Here is an 18,510-nt window from a genome sequence, read left to right as displayed (position 1 = left end):
AAGAGTCATTAAAAACTTGTTTTTCAACCACTCCACAAATTTCTTGTTAACAAACTAGTTTTGGCAAGTCGGTTAGGACATCTACTTCGTGCTTGACTGTCACGTCCTGGCCAGTATAAGGGTTAATTGTCATTGTAGTTTGGTCAGGACGTGGCAGAGGGTATTCGTTTTATGTGGTTCGGGGTGGTGTGTTTGTTGAAGGGGCATTTGATTTAAGTATTCCGGGGTGTTTGGGCACTGTTTGATTTTCATGTATTCTATGTTTAGTCTGGTGTGCCTGTTTCTATGTTTGGCTAATTGGGGTTGGGACTCTCAATTGAAGGCAGGTGTGTCTATTTGCCTTTGATTGAGAGTCCCATATATTAGGGTGTGTTTGTCATTGGTGGGAGATTGTTCTGTGTTTAGCCTTGTGCCTTGCCAGACTGTTTTGTTGATCGTTAGTTCTTTTGTTATTTTGGTGTTCATTTTGAATTTATTAAACGTCAAGATGAGCATACACATACCTGCTGCATTTTGGTCCTCCTTTACCAACGACAACCGTGACATTGACACAAGTAATTTTACCAACAATTGTTTACAGACAGATTATTTCACTTATAGTTCACTGTACCACAATACCAGTGGGTCAGAAGTTATCATACACTAAGTTGGCTGTGCCTTTAAACAGCTTGGAAAATTATGTCATGGCTTTAGAAGCCTAATTGACATCATTTGAGTCAATTGGATGGGTACCTGTGGATGTATTTCAAGGCCTACCTTCAAACTCAGTGCCTCTTTGCTTGACATCATGGGAAAATCAAAAGAATTCAGCCAAGACCTCAGAAAAACAATTGTAGACCTCCACAAGTCTGGTTCATCCTTGGGAGCAATTTCCAAATGCCTGAAAGCCCCATGTTCATCTGTGCAAACAATATTACGCAAGTATAAACACCATGGGACCACGCAGCCATCATACCGCTCTGGAAGGAGGCGCATTCTGTCTCCTAGAGATGAATGTACTTTGATGAGAAAAGTGCAAATCAGTCCCAGAACAACAGCAAAGGACCTTGTGAAGATGCTGGAAGAAACAGGTACAAAAGTATCTATATCCACAGTAAAACAAGTCCTATATCGACATAACCTTAAAGGCCACTCAGCAAGGAAGAAGCCACTGCTCCAAAACCGCCATAAAAAAAGCCAGACTACGGTTTGCAACTGCACATGGGGACAAAGATCGTACTTTATGGAGAAATGTCCTCTGGTCTGATGAAACAAAAATACAACTGTTTGGCCATGATGACCATCGTTATGTTCGGAGGAAAAAGGGGGAGGCATGCAAGCCAAAGAACACTATCCCAACCGTGAAGCACGGAGGTGGCAGCATCATGTTGTGGGGGTGCTTTGCTGCAGGAGTGACTGGTGCACTTCACAAAAAGATGGCATATTGAGGAAGGGAAATGATGAGGATATATTGAAGCAACATCTCAAGACATCAGTCTGGCAGTTAAAGCTTGGTCGCAAATGGGTCTTCCAAATGACCCCAAGCATACTTCCAAAGTTGTGGCAAAATGACTTAAGGACAATAAAATCAAGGTATTGGAGTGGCCATCACAAAGCCCTGACCTCAATCCTATAGAAAATTTGTTGGCAGAACTGAAAAAGTGTGTGCGAGCAAGGAGGCCTACAAACCTGACTCAGTTACACCAGCTCTGTCAGGAGGAATGGGCCAAAATTCACCCAGCTTATTGTTGGAAGCTTGTGGAAGGCTACCCAAAACGTTTTACCCAAGTTAAACAATTTAAAGGCTATGCTACCAAATACTAATTGAGTGTATGTAAGCTTCTGACCCACTGGGAATGTGATGAAATAAATAAAAGCTGAAATAAATTATTCTCTCTAGTATTATTCTGACATTTCACATTCTTAAAATAAAGTGGTGATCCTAACTGACCTAAGACAGGGCATTTTTTACTAGGATTAAATGTCAGGAATTGTGAAAAACGGAGTTTAAATGTATTTGGCTAAGGTGTATGTAAATTCCGACTTCAACTGTTTTTCATACCATCTATTGCATCTTGCCTATGCAGCATGGACATCGCTCATCCATATATTTATATGTATATATTCTTATTCCATCCCTTTATTACATTTGTGTGTAGAAGGCAGTTGTTGTGAATTTGTTAGATTACTTGTTAGATATTACTGCACTGTCAGAACTAGAAGCACAAGCATTTCGCTACACTCGCATTAACACCTGCTAACCATGTGTATGTGACAAATACAATTTTATTTGATTTCTTTATACATTTCAAACCTTCCCAATGAAAAAGCGTGCACTGAGATGGAGGTTTAATAATATTTTACTACACAACTCTGACTTCATCTTTCAGTTTAGATTCAATTTAAAATAGTTTTTAGAAATAAGGAGGACTCAACTATGGTATGGTTAGCTGTTAAAGGTTTCATAAGAGGAAACTACACATTTTTCCTCTAATTTACAGAAAATCTGTGAATTCGAAAATCATTGTAAAATGCAGGAAGACTCTCTTAAAAATAACTATTCAACAGAGAGAGAAATTGAGCTAAGAACAATTACACAGGAACTTAATGACCTGTTGCGACGTAGAGCAGAATTCATTATGCAAAGGGTGTGACAAAAACACTATTTTCAAGGGAGTTACTGTCACTTCAGCTTAAACAAGATTAATACAGTTGATCAGATCTACTAGGGGATTGAAATCTGGATCCTACAGAAATAAATGCAACTTTTAGAGCATATTATTCAGATTTATAAGTTCATAACATAGCTTTGATACTTCTGCTTGTCGGCAGTTCCTGGAAAACCTTACGTTGCCCAAACATTCTCAAGAATAAATAATTTTAGTAGAAGAACCTGTCACTTTATCTGAACTGAAAGCTGCTCTTTTAAAAAAGAGATTTAAAAAAGAGATTTAAAAAAATAAAAAAATAAAAAAATACAAAAAAATCGCCTGGTATTGATGGAATACCTCCTGAACTCATTCTCAAATTTTGGGATGAGCTAGGACCAGTTATTCTTGAATCTCTTAACATTGCTATTGAAAAAGGACAGCTCCACAGAAACATCAATACAGCTATTATTTACCTAAGAAAGGAAAAGACCTCACAAATTGTGCTAATTTTCGGCCAATCAGTTTAATCGGAACATAAATGAAGATGTATGCCAAAGTTCTAGCCATGCACCAAGAGATAGTTATTAACAAGCTCTACACATCCTGAACAAACAGGGTTTATTAAGGATCGTCAGGCAGCTGATAACATGTGCTGCCTGTTTCATGTGGTTGCTGAGGCTTCCTTTCTGGATACCCCGTCTGCTGTGTTATCATTAGAGGCAGAGAAAGCCTTTGACTGCTTAGAGTGGCAATATTTATGGCTTGTTCTTGAACATTTTGGTTTTGGGACCAGATTGAGACAAATTATTCGCACCATGTATGTGAATCATTCTTCTATTATATCTACTGGCACTAACCATTCTAATCCATTTATCATACAACGACGACGTAAACAAGGCTGTCCCGCCTCCACTATGCTATTTGCTCCCTCTTGAACCGCTGGCACAAAGCATACGTCAGAATTCGGCTTCCTCACATATCAAAATCAAACAAACGCTCTTATCCAGAGCGACTTACAGTAGTGAATGCATAATTTTTTTCTCCGTACTGGTCCCCCGTGGGAATCGAACCCACAACCCTGGCGTTGCAAACACCATGCTCTACCAACTGAGCCACACGGGATGACATACTGCTCTACGTCGCAAACGCTCAGAAATCCCTCCAGCCAATAATGTCTATTTTCAGATCAACTGGTCTAAATCAGCTCTACTATCTCTTAACTCAGCTATGGGAAGCATGCAACTACCACCCATGATCCCAGTGAAGAAACAAATCACCTACTTAGGCATTACCATATCCCCATCTATTCACACTACTGGCAGGAAGAACTACTTAGAAAAATACATAAAAAGATGGTCTGATGCACTTCTTTGCATGCTAGAATCTCAATTATCAAAATGAATGTCCTTCCTCATATCAATTTTATGAGTTCCATGTTACCACTGCCTCCTCCTGTAGACCATTGGTCTAAACTTGACTCTGTCATGAATAAGTTCATTTGGGGGAGAAAGAGACCACAGATTAAATATGCAACACTACAGAGAACAAAAGCATCAGGTGGATTTGCAGTTCAAAATCCCAAAAATGTATCACCTATCATTCCAAATGAATTTACTGAAGACCTGGATAAACCCAGAGGCTTCTGTTCCTTGGCGTGCTATAGAAGAGTCAATAGTTTCACCAATTAGATTACAAGATGTATTATTTTCTGGATTGACTCCTAGAAAATGTGCATTATTGTTTGGACCCATTATAGCACACTCAGTAAATGTGTGGAAAGCTACAGAGAAGCATATGAAATCTAATCTTAAATTGCATTCATAATCTCCAATATGGCGTAATAAATAATTATTATCGTGTAAGAAACTATTTATATCAGATTCTTGGCCTAAGAAGGATATGTATACTTTCAAAGATATATTCAATTTGAATGGACTCCTCAGTTTCCAGGAAATCCGCCAGTGTTTTAATGTCCAGGTTAATCATTTTGTCTTTACCTTCAACTCCGCCTATCCACGCGAGCCTATGGGGTCCCATGGGGAGCAGAACACCCATTGGTCAAAACTTCTAAATGGACAGATGCCCCTCAAAAGCAGTGGAGAGAGAGAGAGAGAGAGAGAGAGAGAAAGAGAGAGAACTGGGGGAATGGTTGCAGGTCAAGCAGACACCGGATGACCACTAGGGGGTGTGGCAGGAGCAGATGTGACAATACACCCCCCGCCCCCCACGGGCGCCACCTGGTGCACAACCCGGCTTGTCAGGGTGTGAGGTATGGAAATCCTTTTTTTTTTTTTTTTTGGGGTGTAGACTCCAGGTCAAATCTGTCGTTCTGCCCCTGAACAAGGCAGTTAACCCACTGTTCCTAGGCCGTCATTGAAAATAAGAATTTGTTCTTAACTGACTTGCCTAGTTAAATAAAGGTAAAATAAAATATTTTAAAAAGACTGGAGCACGGCAACGGTTAGCTTGGGATTGGGTCCTGGCGGAGGCACGAAGAACAGACCGGTCCCTCCTCCAGGTGCAATGACAACGGCACCTGTGGTCCTGGACTGAGTTACCATTAGATGGAGGAAGGCCAGTGATGAAGTCCTGAGCTATGTGTGACCAGGGGCGACTGGGTATGGGAAGAGGGCGAAGCCGACCGGACGTAGGTTTGATGGAGGTTTTGTTCCGGGCACAGACCGAGCAGGCTGAGATGAATTCCCGAGCGTCTCTCACCATGGTGGGCCACCAAAATCGCTACCGCAGGAAGGCGACAGTCCGGTTCATACCAGGGTGACAGGTAAGGTGAGTAGCATGGGCCAGCTGAAGAATTTCAGAGCAAACTGAATCTGGCACAAACAGAGCCTTACAAGAACCGTTTCCTGGATCAGACTGGTTCAGCTGAGCCTGACGAACACAGGACTCAATCTCCCAGAAGACAGCAGCAACGATGCAGGAGGATGGCATAATGGTTTCTGGCTCGGAACCTGTGTTGTCTGCGGTGAACTGACGGGAGAAGGCGTCAGGCTTGGTATTCTTAGATCTGGGGCGAGAAAGGTTATACAACCTGCTACTGGGGAGGGGAGCTCCAGGCTTGAGGTCAATATCACACTCGTATGAGCGATGAGGCGGCAGAAATGGGGTGTGGTGCTTACTGAACACAAAAGCTAAACTGTGATACTCTGGAGGAACAGAAGACAGGTCCGGGGGTTCTGGAATGGACTGGGGTACAGACAAGGCAGGTGGAAGGACAGAATGTAGACAATTGGAATGACAAAATGTTCTCCAAGTAGTGACCCTCCCGGTGGTCCAGTCAATCTGTGGGTTGTGTAGTTTTAACCATGGATGTCCCAGAACCAGAGGAGAATAGGGACTGTCGATTATGTGGAAACTGATTTTTTTCTTGGTGATTACCAGAGAGACGCTGGATGACTGGAACGGTTTTCTCACAGACACGGGAGAGAAGTTTACCATTGAGAGCGTAGGCATCGAGAGGTGAATTAAGTGGAACAGTGTCCAGGCCCAACTGGTTGACAACACCTCGGTCCAAAAAGCTCTCGTCGGCACCTGAATCTATAAGAGCAGCTAGAGGAAAAGCCTGACTGCCACACAACGTTGGCCTCAAACATGGGTCTGGGGGAAGATGGGCAGGCGATTTGACCCAATAGTATTTTCCCCATATCGCCCGAGCCTCTTCTTACTGGACGCAGGGAACAAGTGGAAACCAGGTGACCAACCTGGCCACAGTATAGACAGCTCCTAGTATCGACACGCCGCTGCCTCTCCTCCGGAGATAGACGGGTCCGGCCGAGCTGCATGGGTTCAGGTTCAGAACATGCCTGGGGTTGGGATACAGTCGAAGGAATATAACAAGGCACTGAAGCAGATGTTAAGGAACTTGCAACCTTAACTACCCTCTCCCTCCGCCGCTCCCGGAGACGGTTGTCAATGTGGATAGTGAGAGAAATGAGTTAATCAAGATCAGTCTCCTCCCTGGACACCAACTCGTCCTTTAGGGTCTCAGTGAGTTCCGGAATGCTCCCTGAAGAGCCTCCTCATCCCAGCCGCTCTCTGCGGCGAGGGTGCGGAACTCACATGCCATTTCAGCAACACTCTGGGAGCCTTGATGGAGGGACAGGAGTCGTTTAGCAGCGTCCTTTCCACAAACCATGTGGTCGAAAACCTTTCTCATCTCCTCCGTGAATCTACTATAGGAGAAGCAAATGGGTGACTGTCTCTCCCACACAGCAGGGCCCAGGAAAGCTCTGCTCCACAGAGGCAACCAATCAAAAAAATTGAAATCTTGGCTCTTCCACGAGCATAAGAGTAGAACTGTTGCTCAAATACTAGTAAACATTGTACCAAAAAGGCTCTGCAGGTTCCGAGATTACCATCTTAGCGCTCTGGAGTAGGAACAATCGGCTCCCGGGGCGGAGCGGAGGGACAGGTTGTGAGCTTTGGGCGAAGATTTGACTCTGTAGGACAGACAGGTTCTGTGAAAACTCATTGATAGTCTCCAGAAGGGTTTTAAGAGCTTGGTCATGTTGATTGAGGGTAAACAGGTCCGGAGGGGAATCCAAGGGAGTGGTGGTGTGGTGAGTCCAGAACAGGGTAGCATGGTGGTGATATGTGGAACAGGAGCCAGAGTCAAGGCGGCAAAACTGCAGTGAGAGGATAAACAGCGTCAAGCAGGGAAACAGGTACAGCAGGGTAACAGGATCTTGAATAATAATAATAATAGAATCATAAACTGACTGAGCAGAGATTACAATCTAGCAGAGTGGAAGTGGCAGAACTGAGTATTTGTAGAGGTCTTAATAATGGAACGAGTTGCAGCTGGTAGGGATCTGCTCTGACTCCAGCACACCTGTCTCCAACCACACAATCACACACAAACAGAAAGGGAGGGGGAGAGAGAGAGTGTACTGGGGGAATGGCTGCAGGTCAAGCAGACATCAGATGACCACCAGGGGGGGGGGGTGTGGCAGGAGCAGATGTGACAGGACCAAGGTGTCCACTCTGGACACATGGAAAAAAGCAACAGTGGACATTTCTGAACTCTTAACCAATGGACCTTTACACCCATGAATGTGTATCAGTAATTTGTCACTATTTCTGAGGCTATATAAAATATTGTTCAGCAGATTTACTATGTAATGTTAATTTATTTGTTTTTATCGCATGATTTATTTTACATGCTATCCGATTGCCGGTGAGGGGTGGGGGGGATTTTATATATATATATATAAAGTAAGTAAGCATATATATATATATATATATATATATATATATAAATGAATAATGTATTGTATGAATCCTATGAATTGAAATAATAAAAACTAGAAAGTATATGCTATAAATAATTTCTAATTCCTTATATTATGCAAACTCGATGGCACAATTGTCTTGTTTTTAAAATTGAAGGATAGGTATGGGCACACTCCAACACTCAGACATAATTTACAAACAAAGCATTTGTGTTTAGTGAGTCCACCAGATCAGAGGCACTAGAGATGACCACATGTTCGCTTGATAAGTGCATGAATTGGACCATTTTCCTGTCCAGCTAAGCATTCAAAATGTAAAGAGTACTTTTGGGTGTCAGGGAAAATGTATGGCAGTAGAAAGTATATATTTTCTTGAGGAATGTAGTGGAGTAAAAGTAGGCTTGAAAGTTGTCAAAAATATAAATAGTAAAATGAAGTACAGATACTCAAAAAAACGATTTAAATTGTACTTCAAATTATTTTCGCTTAGTTTCTTTATACCACTGACTGTGGGAAGGTCAACATTTTTAAATGGTAATTACTTCTACTTGACATTATCATTCACCTGAAGACAGGACAAGACGTGATTTTGTTTTTTGCTAACATATGATGGGGGTCCCTGGGTCGCCGGTTTGCCTGGGCGGGGTTCCATGAGCAAGAAAAGTTTTTAAAAATCCCTGCATTATAACATGTATAAATCAACAGAGAGGAAGACCCTGTTTGAATACTTAGAAAATCAATCCTCATCGCTCCTTTCCTTTATCTGAAATAAGGATGTGTCGAAGATATAGAGGTATGGCTCAGGAAAATGTCAACTTTATCACACAATTGAAAATGTCTATACTAAAATCAACATTCAAGATCTTCAAGTTAATATCAGAAAGTTGGTTTTCGTGACGCAGTCAGCCTCTAGTAACGTGTCTGGGACCAGTCTTTTTAGCTAACGTTCTGGTATTTTCCAAATGACAGGAGCGGCAAGGAGTGTAATGTAATAAATGAACAGATGGCAACCAGGCTAAGCCTCTAGTGCTGTAAATTCTTCACCACAGGTGTGATCTGGGGAAACCAGAATTTAAATGTGGCGTAAATTCTTCAAATTCTTCATGACTTGTTATGTTACCCGAGTCGGTCCAGGAGCGGTTACCGCAGATGGAGGTGGCCAACACCCGCGCTATGTTCATCTGCTTCTTTATTGGACAACCCACTGACGACATAACCCCGCCAAACTCGAACATGAACAAAACATCCACCGCATCTATTTCAGCACCTTGATCAGAGAGAGATTCAATCAGGCAAGGTAAATCAACACGTTTCGGCTTGTTTCTTTTGAAAGACGACCTTTTTTACAACTAGCATCTCAGTAGTTTGAAATGGATTATCGGCGCCGTATTTCCTCATGTCCTTTGAGAATACTTTGCCTTTCTAATCTGGTGAGTAGCCTAGCCAGCCGTATGTTTTACTGATGCGATTGGGTTTAGTTTAGGTAGACCTAATGTAATTGTATTTTTAATGAGGAGGATGATGAGACCTAGACAATTATTATGACGACATGTTTCTGATTATTGTGGAGATGATGATGGTGGTTTATTATCATATGTTATAATGATTGTTGTTATTGGTGTTTTTATTTGTGTTTATAATAAATATTTTATAGTTACAATTACAGTAGTCTGTCACATTTGACATTGTTATAAATTGCAGTGTAACCATTATTCTTAAACGTAACACTATTCTCTCTTGGCTGATACATGTTTTAATAATGGAAAATAGCCTGCAGGTAAGTGAACAAGGAAGAAATGACTAGGTAGCCACTGCTCTTACAGGAACAGAAAGCTTTTTAACCATAACCCCAGCGAGGCCTGATGGTAATTGGTCCTATACTGCCAGTAAAAAGTCATTCTGGTATTGTACATAGTTATATGTAGAACAGGTCATCCACTGAAATCAAGAATGCTCCAATAAAATGTTAGTTAACACTAGGGGTTAGTTTATTGACTGTTTTATAAAGCTTATCAATCTTTAAGAACTGTTAATATAAGAGTTTCAATTGTGTAGTTGTTATTTTGTTGCTTAACAAAAACTTAACTTATGACAGCAGTAGCCTACAGCCATAATTGCCAGTAGCCTACAGCCATAATAAGCTTAATATGTGTCAACATGAACTTGAATGTGGAGCTCAAGTTGACCCTTTGGAATTTGTCCACTTAGTCAAACAATCTTTCCCAATAGGGAGATAATACTATTACTACAAATAATAATAATAACTAGTATTATAATACTATTCATTTTTTTGTTTTGTATAAAAAAAATACCACTAATTTGTTGGTTTGTTTGTGTGGGTGGTTTTGCCAGGTATTTGTTGGTACATTCTGTGACATTGGTCACTGTTTTCTGAACTGGATACTGGTCTGTGGTTTTGAGAGGAACTTTAGGTGTCCTGTAGATAAGTGTGAGGTGGCCTTGGCATTTCCATCATGCAATCGTGCGTGCAATGTTCGTCATAGCTGACGTTCACTCTGGGAAATGAAATATCCTGTTGTTGCGAAATAAAATAATGATTATTCTAATGAAAAATATTCTCCCTATCTCTCTCTCAGGTTTGCTCTGTGTTGTTGTCTAGCTGTCCTCGTTCCTGTGACTCAGGTAAAGTAATCAGCTTCCTCCCTGATCTAGAGTGTAAAAGTGTGGTGAAAGATTACACGTGTCTCACAGTAGTTACGTGTCCATCTAATTGGCAACATATCTTCATGCAAATATTCTAAAATCCACATAAAAACAATATGCGCATTTTCCCACCTGAGATGTTTCCATCAAATTGACCAGTTGCAGATAGAAGGCTGTGCGTGATGACGTGATGCACATAAACATACCTTTTGCGGTTAAATTCTCATGTACCAAATAAAGAATACAAGTTAAATGGGTTTCCATCGAATTTTCAAATCTACTATTGGTTTTGTAAAAAATAAATGATTGATGGTTTTGTTAAAAAAAATGTTTAGCCTTATATTGCAAATGTGCCCACTCTGGTCTTGGCACATGCGCTCTAGCCAACAGCTCGCAGAAACAGTGCGGGTATGAAAACCTACATCGGGTGTCAAACTCATTCCACCCAGGGCCGAGTGTCTGCGGGTTTTAGTTTTTTCCTTTCAATTAAAACCTAGACCAGCAGGTGAGGGGAGTTCCTTACTAATTTGTGACCTTAATTCAATCAAGTACAAGGGTGGCGCGAAAACCCACAGACATTCAGCCCTCTGTGGAATGAGTTTGACACATGTAGCCTACATGATGAGATTATTATGGATGAAAGAGCGATATTATTTTTATTGGTCAAAAAGCAACCAAGCATCGATAATCAAGTCTCCAGAATAAGGCCCTCGATATTTATTGGAAAGGAGCATTAATAATCACCGCGTGCACTTTCAACACCTGAAGTTCATAATAACGTATTTCATCTGTAGCCTAATAAACGGTAGCGGTGCGTGGGTAAAATGTGTTGTGAGATTTGCGTTGTTTGCTCAATACCCTGTTAGTTGAACTTCATACCATGACACCGTGATATATAGGCCTAAAACTGAGAGAATAAAAATACACAGTGGCAGAATAAATTCAACCACACATTTGTTTCCTTCCAAAACCAGAAAGTCCATCAAACAAATTGCATGTGCAAACAGTTACATGACCTGCAGCATGGTCAATCAATGTAACGTTTCAAGCATTTCCGGAATACTACGGAACTATTGATCTAGAACCACCGAGTTAAGTCGCAAAGAAAACAGGAGCTGCCTCCACTATTCCAGCACCATTTCAACTTCATCTAATTACCAATGCTTAGTCTAATACAGTGAAAACTAAAACATACCAAAAACGATTTAATCCAATCAACGTAAGATACATATGATGTGGCTGTCCATGGTACTGATTTCTGTGTGCAAATATGTGTGTGCGTGCAAGTAGAAAAAAAACATGTTGACTCACTCTACTTGTAGAGAAACGCCAACGCCATCCTCCTCTTTCATGTTGACTTAACGGTCTGACTCTGTCATACAGTACACGCCATTTCGTTTTTGTTGTCCTAGGCTACCTGGCTAAAATACTTGCTCGCCTAACTTACTTTTTATTTATTTATTTATTTATTTCACCTTTATTTAACCAGGTAGGCAAGTTGAGAACAAGTTCTCATTTACAATTGCGACCTGGCCAAGATAAAGCAAAGCAGTTCGACAACATACAAAAACACAGAGTTACACATGGAGTAAAACAACATACAATCAATGATGCAGTAGAAAAAAATAAGACTATATACAATGTGAGCAAATGATGTGAGATAAGGGAGGTAAAGGCAAAAAAATGCCATGGTGGCAAAGTAAATAAAGTATGGCAAGAAAAAACACTGGAATGGTAGATTTGTAGTTTGAAGAAAGTTAAAAGTTAAAATATAAATAATATGGTGCAAAGGAGCAAAATAAATAAAATAAATAAATACAGTAGGGGAAAAGGTAGTAGTTTGGGCTCAATTAAAGATGGGCTATGTACAGGTGCAGAGATCTGTGAGCTGCTCTGACAGCTGGTGCTTAAAGCTAGTGAGGGAGATAAGTGTTTCCAGTTTTAGAGATTTTTGTAGTTCGTTCCAATCATTGGCAGCTGAGAACTGGAAGGAGAGACGACTAAAGGAGGAGTTGGCTTTAGGGGTGACCAGAGAGATATACCTGCTGGAGCGCGTGCTACAGGTGGGTGCTGCTATGGTGACCAGTGAGCGGAGATAAGGGGGGACTTTACCTAGCAGGGTCTTGTAGATGACCTGGAGCCAATGTGTTTGGCGACGATGATGAAGTGAAGGCCAGCCAACGAGAGCATACAGGTCGCAGTGGTGGGTTGTATATGGGGCTTTGGTGACAAAACGGATGGCACTGTGATAGACTGCATCCAGCTTGTTGAGTAGGGTATTGGAGGCTATTTTGTAAATGACATCGCCGAAGTCGAGGATTGGTAGGATGGTCAGTTTTACGAGGGTATGTTTGGCAGCATGAGTGAAGGATGCTTTGTTGCGAAATAGGAAGCCAATTCTAGATTTCACTTTGGATTGGAGATGATTGATGTGAGTCTGGAAGGAGAGTTTACAGTCTAACCAGACACCTAGGTATTTGTAGTTGTCCACAAATTCTAAGTTAGAACCGTCCAAAGAAGTTATGCTGGATGGGCGGGCAGGTGCAGGCAGCGATCGGTTGAAGAGCATGCATTTAGTTTTACTTGTGTTTAGGAGCAGTTGGAGACCACGGAAGGAGAGTTGAATGGCATTGAAGCTTTCATAGGAAAGATAAGCCAGGCCAGCTAGTTAACATTAGCATACTACATCCACTGTAAAGACATGTTGACCTTCCATCCTCTCAGGCCAGGGGCACAATGTATGAATTAATGGTTGGATCAGAATCGCCTTTATAATCATTTGGCAAAACAGAGAATTAAGTACAACCACAAGTCCACAGAATAACAAATCATTGTGTGACTCCCAAGTTTACTTCCATATGATGGTTATTATATCAATATTTCCATCACCATTTCTCGCGTAATTAATTTTACCAAAACAAAAATATCCCACCATGTCTAGCGCATTTTGTTTTGTCGATATTTGGAAAGTTTACCGACAAAATTTGCTGTTTCCATTATCCGACATGTACGTTACTCGCATAAAAATGTTGGATGGAAACGTGGTTACTGATACATGGTGAATTTACTTCATGCTTTCATTCAGCAAAATCTTTTTGAACCATTCAGTAATTGAAAAACTGTGATGAAACGTCATGGCACAGGAAGTAGCTGAGCACATATAGGTAACTGCCAAAATAAAGGAAACACCAACATAAAGCGCTTTAAGGGTGTTGAGCCACCACCAGCCCCAAGACAGCTTCAATCTACCTTGGGCTAGGTATTGCGCCGCCTTATCTCAGCTCACTGGTCACGATAACAACACCCACCCGTAGCACGCGCTCCAGCAGGTATATCTCACTGGTCATCCCCATAGCTAACACCTCCTTTGGCAGCCTTTCCTTCCAGTTCTGTGCTGCCAGTGACTGGAACGAATTGCAAAAAGCGCTGAAGCTGGAGACTTATATTTCCCTTACTAACTTTAAACATCAGCTATCTGAGCAGCTAACCGATCACTGCAGCTGTACACAGCCCATCTGTAAATAGCCCACCCAATCTACCTACCTCATCCCCATATTGTTTTTAATTTACTTTTCTGCTCTTTTCCACACCAGTTTCACTACTTGCATCATCATCTGCTCATCTATCACTCCAGTGTTAATCTGCTAAATTGTAATTACTTTGCTACTATGACCTATTTATTGCCTTACCTCCTCACGCCATTTGCACACACTGTATATAGACTTTTTTTTCTTCTATTGTTTTATTGACAGTACGCTTGTTTTTTCCATGTGTAACTCTGTGCTGTTGTTTGTGTCACACTGCTTTGCTTTATCTTGGCCAGGTCGCAGTTGTAAATGAGAACTTGTTCTCAACTAGCTGACCTGGTTAAATAAAGGTGAAATAAAAATTAAAAAATGTAATAAATTATGTTCATTTTGGAACCGGGCTGCCTCCCAAGTGTGAGCCAGGTGCCCCCAGTCTGGTCGACAAACAGATAAAAATACAATATTTTGTGTTATTGAAAATATATTTCACAGCGGTTTAGATGGTACAATGATTATCTAAACTATACTTGATTGTATACTTGATTGTTTTGTCACAAACTGAAATTAAGCAAACTATTAGAATTTTAGCAACCAGGAACTGGCAGAGCGATTTCTGCATAGTGCATCTTTAAAAGGAAAGATTGGTTGTGGTTTGCAGGCAACTTCACATTCAGAACAGTCTTTGGGGAATCATTTATCTTCCATCCCTGGATCTTAACTTCAGTGAACCCATTGTACTTACTAAAGTGACAATGCATTGAGAGAGAGAAAGAGTTAGGGAAGGAATGAGTGTGTAATCAGGATGTTGATACATTATGTGAACACCTCTCTGTCATTTGTGTTTGTAGGCTTCATCATTAACAAGTGTAAGTGTGTCCCTTGTCCCGATGGCTACTACTGGTACAAGCTTAATGGCCGTCCTAAGTGTGACTTCTGTACTGAAGCCTGCTCAGGTAACTTTTAGAGTTATTTTACTTTAGTTGAATAGAGTAGATACACATATTCAGAGCAAATGTCTCATTGATAATTTGTGTGTTTGTGTGTCTTGTCTTTGTTGGTGGGCAAAGTTGATCGGCACTTAACACAGGTGAAGGAATGCCGCCGGGACTCAAACCGTGAGTGCCACTGTGACAGGGGCTTTTTCTGTGCCAGCACTGCCCAGTATACCTGCAGGAGGTGTAAACCGTGCGCATCTGGCACCTTCTCCAACACACCAAACCTAGCCATGTCCTGCAAACCCCACACAGTGTGAGTCCACAGCTACAGAACACTGGTACTGAGCACCACATGCACTGTACTGATTCACATGTCTCAAATCCTTCTACTGGATTTGAGTCATTTGAAACTAACAATTGTACCCAAGGCCTACTTTTACAGTAAATGAAATGATTATTAGTACTAGTAGTATCGAACACTGTACTTTCTCATTTAGATAAACAAGTTATCTCCTGGCTTCTCTCCTACCAGTTGTGGCCATAAGGGAATGACCATGGTAACAGAGGGCACTGCCTCTCAGGATCGTGTGTGTGCCCAGACTTCCCCCACCTCTTCTACTACTGCACCTCTACCTGCTCATAGCTCAAAGCTGTCCCTTCGTTCTGCTATATCTAGTGGAGTCAGCACCAACAGAAAACTCCTCACCGCGGGATCCGCATCTCGACTGGTTTGGTCTCCTGAGGGTATGGCTCTTAGAAAAGCTTTCTCATACTTGAGTGAAATCCAAGCATTTCCTGCTCTGTCCCCTGAAGTGTTTTAACAAGCTTCACCAGTCAAGTACTAGAGGTCCTGTTGTCCCGTGACATCATCCTGCCATTTAATCACACATGTTGTCTATTTATTCCAGACTATCCTACAGCCCCAATGTACAAATCTGTAGACCGTTCATCAGCCGCTCTCATCAGGTCCTCTCTGTCCCAAGCCAGGAGACACCCCTCCATCGCCCTCCCAACCAAGCTCACCACCAGGAGAAAGCCCTGCAAGGTGGACAGTGACATCTCACCTGCAGAGTCTGCCTCTGCACCCCCTCTTACCACAAAAGACAATGGTATAGTTCTCAAAAGACTAGAGTATCCCCTCTCTCAATTTCTACTAGATGTGACAATTCATAATTCTTTCAGAAATTAATTAGTATTTGGTGTAGTCCCTTAAATGGTCTGTTATATTCAGTGAAAGTAACATAACACTGACAGGTTCACCACTACAGCCTGCTTCTGTCTCTCTGTTCACCCCAGACTCACCTCATCTCCCAGTCCCAGCCTCTGGACAGAGCCCTCCCAGTCTCCCTTGGCCACTGCTGATAGTTGGGCTCCTAGGGGTCACTCTGCTGCTGGTTGGTTACTTTGTGGGGTGTAGGGGGAGGTCACTGGAGTCCATGCACAAGTGGAAAGGTGAGCGAGTAAAGTGGTTAGATAACAAACACATATGCAGTGATGCATGGAATATTTCTATAAGAAGAAATAAAATACACTAGCAACAATTATTGACAAAGCGAACACTAACACCACCTATACTCCCCTGCAGGGGGAGACAGTGAAACATTGTGTGTATACATACGTGAAAAACAATGTATTTTGATTACTATTATACTCAGTCTAAGACTTGACCACTTATAAAGATAATTTTGATTCCTTTAGGTCCAATATTTAGGAAATATGTGAGTACAGTACTTATTCTCTATTTGCATAAAGTTTGAATCAAACTAATGTCAATTGTTGCTAGAAGAATAAATGTTGACTTCTCTGCCTTTGGGACGACCAGATTTGTAAGGAAAGTCTAAGAGGGAGCTATAAAGTGTGGGAGTGCCAGCCTTGTCCTGCTGCCCTACAGACAGCTTCCTATAAGCAGGCCAAGCTGCCACAGGAGAGAATCCCACACCTGGAGGCCCAGCATCTTCTGGGGAGGGAGACTGGGGGAGATCCTAGACAGGAGGGTGCAGGGTCGCAACCTCCAGGGGGCATGCAGAATGTCTCAGTAGACCCCTCTGGAGGAGAAAACATTAGCAACATAGTGGGTAGGTGTAGTGCATCAAGTCTGCACTGTTACTGATTTATTAAATGCATGAATGTCATATTATTACACTGTATCTTATGTTTGCGTGATGTGCAGACACATTTGGAGAGACATATTTTCTGCTACATTGTCCAATAACTAGGGCCTAGAGCCCTCAAACTCAACTCTGGACCTCAAAACGCTGGACCTTTTTTTCATAGTTCCTCTTTAATCAGGGTTTGATTTAGACCTGAGACACCAGGTGGATGCAAGTAATTATCAGGTAGAATAGAAAACCAGCAGGCTTGGACCTCGTAGGGTAAGAGTTGATTACCCCTGGCCTATAGGGCCGGAAAAACTCAGGTCTGGAAAAATGTGACTCCATGTTCTTCGCAAGGAAGTGAGTTTTTTTCCCCCCACTTGTGTCCGAGTTCACATTACCCTTTCCAGTTGTTTTCTTTGGTCGCGAGTTGAGACATACTTCTTCTAGTTTGAACTTCCTGTTAACGTTTCCCTGCCAAGAAACAGTAGTACCAGTGCAGTGCATACTTTAAATCAGGGTCAGAGGTTAATTTAGTGAGGATACAGGAAGCCAGAATCATGCATACAAAAACAGAAGCATATGCTGCTGAGTGATGCAAGCTTTTCACTTCCTCTCTGTGATATTGTTAATTTATTACACTACTAAGTCCACCAGGTTTTACATCAGCATTTACTGTGCATAATATATATGAATTTGTGTCACCTGTTTCAATAGTTTCATCTAATAATGTTTGTGCTTGTTGGTGTTTGATTCAGGGTCCATATACATCTACTCTCCAGGGACGGTTGTCCTGGGATCCAACAAATCAGAGAGGGAGGGGGATCAAGAGGAGAGTGGAGGAGAGGGCTGTCCCCTCACCAGCAAGCCCCAGCAGGAGTCCTCCTACCCCCTCCCTTGGGGCTCCGCTCTGGGGCCAGAGAGAATGAGTACACCGAAGGATACCTGCAAAGAGCTGAGCTACCCCGTCCCAGCCACCAGCAATTGAAAACTAGAAAAAATTGGAAATTGAGGATTCATTTAGGGAAGAGTGTGAGGAAGTTCAGTCAATATCATACCATCTCTGGGAGAGTGGAGACTGAATATTATTTGCTACTGTAAAGACAGACTGAATTGCGAAATCCACTGGGGTCTATAGGCCTGTCTATAGGCCTTCTATTATTAAAGAGTGACAACTTGTTTGAACTGTATGTTATGGTCTTACTTCACAGCAGCAGTGCTGGGGCAGTACCTAAGAGATGAATGCGTGTTCTGTTTGATATGCGGTAATGACTCTGTGAGTTGGAGTTTCCCATGCTAATGTACATGTTCATAATGCAGCCAAACAGTGTGAGAGCTGCACCCAGCGTTCTGCTCAAATTGAACTGTATCAACCACAGAAACCGCAAAGACAAGCACTTCATACGAGGTGT

At 41.9% G+C, this 18,510-nt stretch overlaps 1 protein-coding gene across 2 annotated transcripts; it reads left to right on the top strand.

The window, feature by feature from the left end:
- Window positions 1-9,034: 9,034 nt before the first annotated feature.
- Window positions 9,035-18,284, top strand: LOC115207516 (tumor necrosis factor receptor superfamily member 1B-like). 2 transcript variants are annotated; one of them, XM_029774647.1, is made up of 9 exons: window positions 9,035-9,309; window positions 10,477-10,522; window positions 14,919-15,023; window positions 15,138-15,318; window positions 15,538-15,749; window positions 15,989-16,114; window positions 16,302-16,457; window positions 16,704-17,080; window positions 17,857-18,284. In XM_029774647.1, exons 1-8 carry the CDS (start codon window positions 9,250-9,252, stop codon window positions 16,760-16,762), a joined length of 945 nt encoding a protein of 314 aa, XP_029630507.1. In that variant the 5' UTR covers window positions 9,035-9,249; the 3' UTR covers window positions 16,763-17,080; window positions 17,857-18,284. The 2 variants fall into 2 exon arrangements, with proteins under 2 accessions (XP_029630507.1, XP_029630506.1); XM_029774646.1 differs by having other exon boundaries at window positions 15,914-16,114.
- The last annotated feature ends 226 nt before the right edge of the window (window positions 18,285-18,510 follow it).

The sequence above is a fragment of the Salmo trutta genome, chromosome 14, assembly GCF_901001165.1.
Source record: "Salmo trutta chromosome 14, fSalTru1.1, whole genome shotgun sequence".
NCBI classification, from domain to species: Eukaryota; Metazoa; Chordata; class Actinopteri; order Salmoniformes; family Salmonidae; genus Salmo; species Salmo trutta.
The sequence above is the reverse complement of the archived record's forward strand: the minus strand, read 5'-3'. Positions and strand labels throughout refer to the sequence as shown.